General features: G+C 34.5%; 2 protein-coding genes across 2 annotated transcripts; one reads left to right on the top strand and one right to left on the bottom strand.

The window, feature by feature from the left end:
* The first annotated feature begins 3,592 nt into the window (after window positions 1–3,592).
* Window positions 3,593–4,906, top strand: LOC106437464 (homeobox-leucine zipper protein HAT4). The gene is made up of 3 exons (XM_013878356.3): window positions 3,593–3,861; window positions 3,982–4,360; window positions 4,450–4,906. Exons 1-3 carry the CDS (start codon window positions 3,702–3,704, stop codon window positions 4,766–4,768), a joined length of 858 nt encoding a protein of 285 aa, XP_013733810.2. The 5' UTR covers window positions 3,593–3,701; the 3' UTR covers window positions 4,769–4,906.
* A 1,080-nt stretch (window positions 4,907–5,986) lies between these two features.
* Window positions 5,987–7,658, bottom strand: LOC106437468 (uncharacterized protein DDB_G0284459). Its single transcript, XM_013878361.3, has one exon. It carries the CDS (start codon window positions 7,472–7,474, stop codon window positions 6,038–6,040), a length of 1,437 nt encoding a protein of 478 aa, XP_013733815.1. The 5' UTR covers window positions 7,475–7,658; the 3' UTR covers window positions 5,987–6,037.
* Window positions 7,659–9,027: the final 1,369 nt, after the last annotated feature.

Below are 9,027 nucleotides of genomic sequence, written 5' to 3'. Positions count from 1 at the left end.
ATATATGCTTCGGTACAAGTCATATTCCGGATATCTAGTTTTGAGTATTGAAATTAGGCTCCTTTAGGGTATTATAAATTTTTTTGATGGGTTTCGAGTCGGACCTTCTCAAGTCCGGTTGGATTCGGTTCTGATGTATAAGCATTTAGATTTTTTCTTCAAATAACCAATGTATTCAAAATGGATTCGGTTATTTTGTATTAAAAATAAAAGTAACCAAAAGTAATCATATTATTCGGTTCGATTCGCGTTCGATTATGATGTATCTAAAATTATTCAAATAACGAATATGCGATTAGTTATATGGTGACACATATAAAATATATAATACTAGTTATGAAAAATAAATATCAATTTATAAAAAAAAATTCAACATCCGCACAAATATGCGGTCAATCTTTAGATTTATTTTTAAATATAAGCCGCAACATTTTTTCAAAAGTGGAAAGTATATCTACCTATTGTTAAATATAAAAATAATTTGGGTTTAATTTGAGAAGCAAATATGTACTTATTATAATGTATCTTATTATAATGTTATTGAAAATGTATCTTACAATTCATTGTCATATTATTACAAATGTTATCATACAATGGCATTGTCAAATTTGTCATCATTTTTTTTGTTTATGTAATGGATAGCCTATAAAAAGCCATCATGTTTTTATGGGGCAAACATTATTTTGTTGAATGATTATTGGCCTTCAGAATGTAGAATCATCCATCTTGTCGATGGAAATTAACATCAACAAGGAAATAAATAGATCTAAAATCAAATATTGATACCTAAAACAATTTGTGTTCACAAAAACAGAATCCTAAACATGCCACAATTATGTGTTTATCAAATACAAGATCTTATCTAAACCACACACTTCTGTGGTGGTTGTCTTCAAAAAAATTTAATTGAGCATCAAATATGCAGATTTTGTCGAATCATTAAATTTATTTAAGAGGTGAACAATTTGTTGGTGAAAATATTCGCAAATTTAGATCGCTAGGAAATCGATATAATAAAGATTTGTCCATTCACCGTGTATCCATAGTAAATTGAATATGTAGGTGTAACAAATTCATATCTTTGGTCCAAAACTTTAACCGAAACATTCAAAATTCAAATAGATTTTTTCAAATATTAAAATCAGTTTTGCTACGAGCAAAAAAACCTAATTAATAAAAAATTTGAAATAAAAATATGGCAAACAAGTTTTATTTCTGTCTCTCATGCCAAAAATACAATTTTTTTGTCCTCCACGTAAACAAAATTTTATTCCGTATTTATTAGTAATAATAAAGGCTAATTTTAAAATCTTTATTTAACACTAAACGAAAATGTTATTTTCGTTATTTTTAATGTTATTTTTCTCAAACAAGAAAAAAACGTTTATTTACTTAAACACACATCTTTCCCAAGAATTTTTTTAAAAAATTGAAGCTTCTTTTCAAAATCTGGCTCGTATGTGACCATTGTAGTTGCACATACAAAAAACGACTATGAAATGGACCCACATTGATTATGAAAATCATATCGACGAAAAGATATGTGTGTCTGATTCCAATCATATCGATCCAATTCATATTTGATGGTTGTCATAGCATATAGCTGGATTAAGTGGGGGCCAACATTGAAAACGTTTCTGAACCGTATGATTTCTTCTCGACTTTTATTTCTCGGTGTCCAATCGTGACCGTCCAATTCTTTTTCAGTTTTTATGATCCATCTCTTCTTTTAGCTTGTCATTGGGACCCTCACTGTTAATGCTGAATTGATTTACCTTTAAGGATTTTAAGGGAAGAAAAATCTTGGTGCAACTAATTAAGGGAACCTATTTTGACGTTGATTAGTCGACCTCTATGACTATGATAACAAAATATAACTGTGCCATTATAAAATTGTTAAAAAGATTTTAAATACTTGTATAATTTCACAAGTAACAACTTCATTTTAAAATGATTTTTCATTACGGCGTCTAACCATGGTCAATATACAGTGCAATAGTAAAATTTGATTTGAGATTTGAGACCACGTTTAATATTAATGTTATAATAAATTGCTACATTTAAAATAAAATATTTCAGTTTTCAATACAATATGTATTGAAAAATTATTTTAATTTTCGTTTGTATTTAAAATCTTAACATTTTATATTTTTAGTTAATCCGTTACTTTTTATAAAATGAGTTGATGACATAGATTTTGATATAAACATGAAAGTGACGTTGTTATATAAATTAAAACAAAAATAAGCATAAATAAAAAATTACTAAAAGTAAATAGTTAGTATTATATTTGTAAAATAGTTTAAAAGTAATTTTCAAATATAAATAGATTATTTTATCTGCATATTTTGATAAATAATTTCTTGGATTTCAACCACAAATACTTGTTTTTAATTAATTAAGATCATGACTACCACATAGACAAACATTTATGGCATATGATGACTCTCTCATCATCACCAACATCATTATATTTATCAATAAGGCTTACCATTATTTTATTTCGTAGTCTAGAGTACTGTTTTGGTCATTAAGTAGTTCAACGACAAAATTCATGCGGTCGACTCATGCGTTAGAACAGAAAATCTGAAAGAGGTTTGAATTCATTACTTTCTTTTCTCACAAAAGAAGTTTGAATTCAATGCAACCGTTTTATTTGGCTTTCATTAGTTAACTTGATAAGTAATGCTTAAAAAAAGTTTCGTAAGATTATAAACAAAACAAAAAGTGAAAAAGTAAAGGTTTAAAAGAGTGCAACAAGCGTGACTCTTGGCCTTTTAAGGCCATTAAGATGGGGTAATCATTTTTATACTCTTTTATTCGACAATAGCAATCAACATCATAGATTTGCATTATCATTTCTACTTAAGACATGGAGTAGTATTCTCTTAAAATACAGTCAAATCGTGCAAAAACTTAATAAATACCTAGAAAATTATTAAAATTTGACTAGTGTATATGGTAATTCTGTAAGGTTGTTGCATAGTATCTTGAAAATATAATGTCCAATTACTTTTCAAAGATATTTGTATAACTTTTTTTTTGACTAGTTCAAATTCACTCACGACGTAACAATTTAATCATTTTGAAAATTATAACAGTTGGGTGGATTAAAAAGAGAAGGAAATACCTGTACCGCAGTTCAAAAATTGTAAATAAAACATTTATTATTAGTAGATTTTGTTCTCGTGATATTTGTTTGTATATTAATCAAGAGGAAGATATGTCCGTCCATTCTAAAGTCATGAATATCCTAAAAATTAGTGATGGTTTGATATAACCTTTGACTAAGAATGTTAATGTATCTTTGACATAATCATTACTAGTGTGACTATATTTTATCATATTTCTTAGATTTGATCATTTGCTTCGGTTGAGAGAGTTACAAGAGGGGGACAAAGAAGCAAAGTTTGTGATTATAAAATTATTTTCATGAACTTAAAGTTTTAATAATTAATTCTACTTAAATAATAATTGTTTTGCCCCCAGCTAGTCACACACTCATGATTGAATTTTTTTAATATTTTTATTTATAAAAAAATAACATCATTCTCTCTCTCTACCTCTCTATATTAATCATTCCCTTCCTCACTTCTCATTTCATCATTTCTTCTCTCTCTCTCTCTCTCTCAAAAGAAAGCAGAAAACTTTAGTGCAAAAGAAGACCCTAAGAAAAGTCTTCTTTTTTTCTTTCTGAAAAGATGATGTTTGAGAAAGACGATCTGGGTCTGAGCTTAGGCTTGAATCTTCCCAAGAAACAAATGAATCTCAAATCTAACCCATCTGTTTCTCTTACTCCATCTTCTTCTTCTTTTGGATTACTTCGAAGATCTTCCTTCAACGAGAGTTTTAATTCTTCAGGTACGTTATAGCTTTCCATATATATATGTTCCTCTGTTTTATTTTTTCCCGAGAAAAAGAAAAATATATTTTCCGGGAAAACTATTCAAAGGTCTCACCTTTTTAATCTGATGCATGCAGTTCCATACTCAGATTCGAGTCGTGTAGAAACAAGAACCTTCATCCGTGGAATCGACGTGAACCAACCACCTTCTACGGCGGAATACGGCGACGAAGACGCCGGAGTATCTTCTCCGAACAGCACAGTCTCGAGCTCCACCGGTAAAAGGAGCGAGAGAGAAGAGGACACAGATCCGCAAGGCTCAAGAGGTATCAGTGACGATGAAGACGGTGATAACTCGAGGAAGAAGCTTAGACTCTCCAAAGATCAGTCTGCTATTCTCGAAGAGACCTTCAAGGATCACAGCACTCTCAACCCGAAGCAGAAGCAAGCTTTGGCTAAGCAATTAGGATTAAGAGCAAGACAAGTGGAAGTTTGGTTTCAGAACAGACGAGCAAGGTAAGGAAACACAACACTTAGAAAGACCATATAGATCTTTCTTTTAATTTTGGTTTACTTATAAGGGGGTATTTTGGTAATTTGAACAGGACAAAGCTGAAGCAGACGGAGGTTGACTGCGAGTTCTTACGGCGATGCTGCGAGAATCTAACGGAAGAGAACCGTCGGCTACAGAAAGAGGTAACGGAGCTGAGGTCGCTTAAGCTCTCTCCTCAGTTCTACATGCACATGAACCCACCCACCACACTGACCATGTGCCCTTCATGTGAACACGTGTCGGTCCCACCACCACCACCTCAAGTTGCTGCGTCCGGACACCACCAGAGGTCGCTGCCGGTCAATCCATGGGCTCCTGCTACGAGGGTTTCTCACGGCTTGACGTTTGACGCGTTTCGTCCTCGGTCCTAGTCTCTCTCTCTAGTTTTGCAACCAAAAGGCATTCCGGTCATTTTACTCAGTTTCTTGGGGACCAGATGCATGTAGTTGTTGTCAACAAGTAGTATGTACTATTTTTAGAAAAAATACATTAATATTTTCTCCCTTAAATCATCATGTTGATGCTAACAAGTAACAACAGATGTTTACAATTACAGCCAATTATTCGATATTTATTACTTGAAACAGTTTTTTTTATTTGGTGGGGGAGGCGGTTATTGCAATTATTAATTTCGACAAATATATTGAGTAATTTTTCCTTGTAAGAATAATATCTAGCTTTAACTTTTAAGTTAACTAGCGTCTTGCGACAAACCAAGACGTGCGATTGATTAGTGATTGTTTAAATATCAAATAGTGAGCTAAAGATAGTTCAAATTTCTAATAGTCTTATCAGCAAATTTTTATTTGTAAGTGATTAAAATGAGAAAAGTGGTACTATATAATTATTTAGTTTGGGACCACATATACTGGTGTTTTTGTTACAACATACCCCTGAAGAGGACATTACCAAATTGTTGTTGATCCCAAAAAAAACACATGGTCATTCTCATACCACTTGTTGTTCTAGAAATGGGTATGCACCGGACCTAGGCCTTAATGATGAACATGAAGGATGAGCAAATGGGCCATTAGGTGCTCCCGAGATGCAAAAGAGACGTCAAATGATTTGGAGAAAAAGCATTTCCAGAGACTTTGGACTTGCTTGAGAGGCAATTGCTCTGGTTTGGGCCAATGCTGGGCTTGATATTTTGGGTTTCTCAGAAGTTATGTTCTGAAAGTGATTCGACCATCTTGATGCAATCAGTTAAAATCCCCACGACAAGAATGATCTAGACTAGACTGCACATCCATATCCAAGTTATCTTGAACAAACAAAGGAGTTTGCTACAACCATCCTTCCAATTTCGGGGATGCCAAGCAAACAAGTATGCTGACACCATTACTAAACAAGCAACTAGGTTTGTTGTAGTTTATCATGCTGTTCTTTAAATTCCAATTTTGGATAAGACCAGTTGTGAAGACAGATAATCAAAACATTATTCTTGGTAGTGAAATATATAATATGTATAATCGTATGACAGTATGTATAACCAATTTGAGTTCTAATCTCATAAATCTCAATTCCAATTCCTATCTTTCTGCCTAAACATATATAAGTAGACCTCCTCTTGATGATGAGGACCAGAGTAAATTGAAAACATTATTTATCGTCTGTTATCCAAACATATTTAATACATTCTACTTTGAAGAATTAGCAGAGATCTTATTAGTAGACCTCTTGATGGATTCGATTCTTTGCAACCTAATCTGTTCTCTGAATTTTGCAATGAACTCATCAGCCTTCTTGTCCACGTCACTGTTGTTACCACAAGCTCCTTCATCTTTTTCTATCTTCTTCTCCTCGACCTCGCTGTGTTCATCATCCTCCGATTCGTCACCTGCCTTGCTCCCCAAGAAACCTCTTCCATCATTATTCTTCTCCGTGTCTTCTTCTCTAGTAACCCTATGTTCCTTCGATTCAGCGATGGGATCAGACCACCACACCTTTTTAGGAGAGTTTCTTTTCATCTTTTGCTCCGAAGATTTTCTCCGTTCGCTGCTTGCTCTGAGTTTCGTCGGAGGCGACTTGTAGTAGTCCATCGGAGGTGGTGGTGGCGGAGGCGGCGGAGGATGAAACTCACCGCCTGGAAACTTCTTCTTCTGAACTGATGATTCTCTAGACTCCATCCTGTTAACTCCAAAAGAATTTTCCTTTCTCGAAGCCGAGTTGTAAAACGCCGGCAACGGCGGCGGAGGCGGAGGAGAAGGAGGTGATGATGGTGATGGGCGAAACCTCTGCTTCCTCACGGTGTCTTCATCCGTTTCCACACCGGACTCAGTTGTGAGCTTAGGTAAAGGTCGCGAAGAAGATGAAGATGACGTCAGATTCGCCGGAGTCTTGATCAACGGCTGAGATTCAACCGTAGCTATGGACGTCTGAGATTCAACCTCCGTTGACGATGATGATCGGGACCTCCATGGAATAGGAGAAGGAAGCACATCGCTGTTATCATCATCACCGAGACTCTTGAGCAGCTCTCTCTTCGATCTCACTTTCTCCCATGGGCCGCCGGAGTCATCAGGAACACGAGAATAGTTCAAGCTACGAACAGGCAAAAGCAGAGGCTTCTCTCTGACCCCTGAACCAACTCGATCAACGAACCGAGTCTTGTTCTCTCTGGAAAGAACAACCTCGGGACTTTTCATGTGGTACTTGTTCCTCCATGTCTGAATCTTACGGGGATCGCCGGAGGATTCATCGGACGGATCAGATTCACTCTCGTGACCCACGTTGAAAACAGAGGATACTTCAAGAAGCTTAGGAACGTAGGCATGCGGATTAGTATTGTTATGATCAGGTTTGTGGTCGTTATTGCTTGATCCACCTCCGTCGTAGTTCCGGCGGCTGAAGAGACCGTAAGAGACGGCGAGTCCCACGAAAACAAGGTGGAGAAGCTCGAGGAGTCTGGTTTGGTTAGCGAGCTCCGGTGTCTGAGAAAGGAAGACAGGTACGATGGAGCAGAACACGGCGAGGATAAGGGCTTTGAAGAGGAATCGAGAGTAGAATTTTCTAGGGTTTTGATCTTCTTTGTTACCCAATTGGGTTGTCTTCTTGGAGCTTCTTCTTTCCACCATTGGTGAGAGAAAGTTGGTGTTTGTCCTAAAGGTTCTTTATTTGGGGATGAAAAAATGATTTGGAAAGAAGAGAAAGACAAGTTAGTGGAGAAATGCTAAGACTTAGAGGTTAAGTTCTGTTTTCTTTTTGGGTTTGAAATATAATGTAAGAATAGGAAAGGCATTGAAGAGAACAAAATATGAAATCCAAGTTGATGTGTGAATTCACTACCAACTTTTTTTTTTTTGTTTCTTATACTCCCTCTGTTTTTTTTATATAAGTCGTTTTACAGTTATGCACGTAGATTAAGAAAACCATTAATTTCTTATATTTTCTAAGCAAAAACATCATTAATTATTTACCTAACCACAATTCAACCAATAGAAAAATAAAAGATATACTACCATTGGTCATACAACATTAATTACTAATAAATTTTACATAGAAAACCGAAAACGACATATAATTTGGAACAAAAAAATTTCTCTACAACGACTTATAATAAAAAACGGAGGGAGTACTATTTTAACATGCAAACACAAGTTATTTATGAAATATAATTAACAGAGAAATACCAGCTGATAATCATTGTCGGCTAATGCAATAAAGGTAGCAGATTATTAAAGTTGTTAGCTTTAAAGTGTATAATAAAGAGGGTAATTAGTTTGATAATACATAAAATAATATAGAGAATATTACAGGGAGGTCGCGTAGGCATATGACCCCGGAAGAATCTGTATTCCTTTCTTTTGGTCTGCTAACGATAAAGCTTTTTTCTTACGCAGTACCCGTCTGAAAACATAGAAATGATAGTCCAATTTCAGAATAGAATATGACAGAATGAGTAACCAAATCATATTGACATAAGTAATTAGTTTAATACATTTATTATAATGTAACGATTCAATTTTAATGGTTTTTGTCGACAAAAAAATGTAATGGTTTTAGTAAATATTTTATTTAGATAGATGTAACTAGTTTTTTTTTTGTTTTCTAAAACTAGTTTTTTTTGCTTCAGATTTGATGGGTTAGTCAAGAATCACTGAAGTAAATCTGACACGTCAAATTGTAAAAAGAGTCTAATCATCACCACATCATTTTGACACCACTTTGATGGGGGCGGTGGATCACTGGTCGGCTACCTTTATATACTTTATATCCATCAACACTGAAGACAATCTTCTGCAGCTAATAGAGTTGACGTATGAGTTAGTTTAACTTACGAAACGAACTTCAACTTAACGTCTGAATTATACGCACAAAGTAAAACCATTGCTTTTAACTTACAGCCAATTCTAGATTTTGAGCTATTTTCCATCCTTGTTACCTTTTTTTTTTGTTTTTGAAACAAGGTTTTTCAAACTAAACTTATAGGAATTTGCATCCATAAGTTTGGAAAAGTAAGCAACAAGTAACGGATTAAACACATAATCCTAGTGGAAGCTCAATCAATGAACGCTTAAACAACAAGAAAAAATGACATGAGCTAGTGATTATATTCCTTCCGCCACAATGATGTGTTTACCTTTTACACTAACTTTAGTCCATTCCCGATCTTGGATTTTTTGGATTA

The sequence above is a fragment of the Brassica napus genome, chromosome A1 (genome assembly GCF_020379485.1).
Source record: "Brassica napus cultivar Da-Ae chromosome A1, Da-Ae, whole genome shotgun sequence".
In the NCBI taxonomy this organism is placed as follows: Eukaryota; Viridiplantae; Streptophyta; class Magnoliopsida; order Brassicales; family Brassicaceae; genus Brassica; species Brassica napus.
The sequence above is the reverse complement of the archived record's forward strand: the minus strand, read 5'-3'. Positions and strand labels throughout refer to the sequence as shown.

Coding starts and splice junctions, on each gene's coding strand:
- LOC106437464 (XM_013878356.3), top strand. CDS start 3,702: ATGATGTTTGAGAAAGACGATCTGGGTCTGAGCTTAGGCTTGAATCTT. Junction 3,862..3,981: donor CGAGAGTTTTAATTCTTCAG/GTACGTTATAGC, acceptor TGATGCATGCAG/TTCCATACTCAGATTCGAGT. Junction 4,361..4,449: donor TTTCAGAACAGACGAGCAAG/GTAAGGAAACAC, acceptor TAATTTGAACAG/GACAAAGCTGAAGCAGACGG.
- LOC106437468 (XM_013878361.3), bottom strand. CDS start 7,474: ATGGTGGAAAGAAGAAGCTCCAAGAAGACAACCCAATTGGGTAACAAA.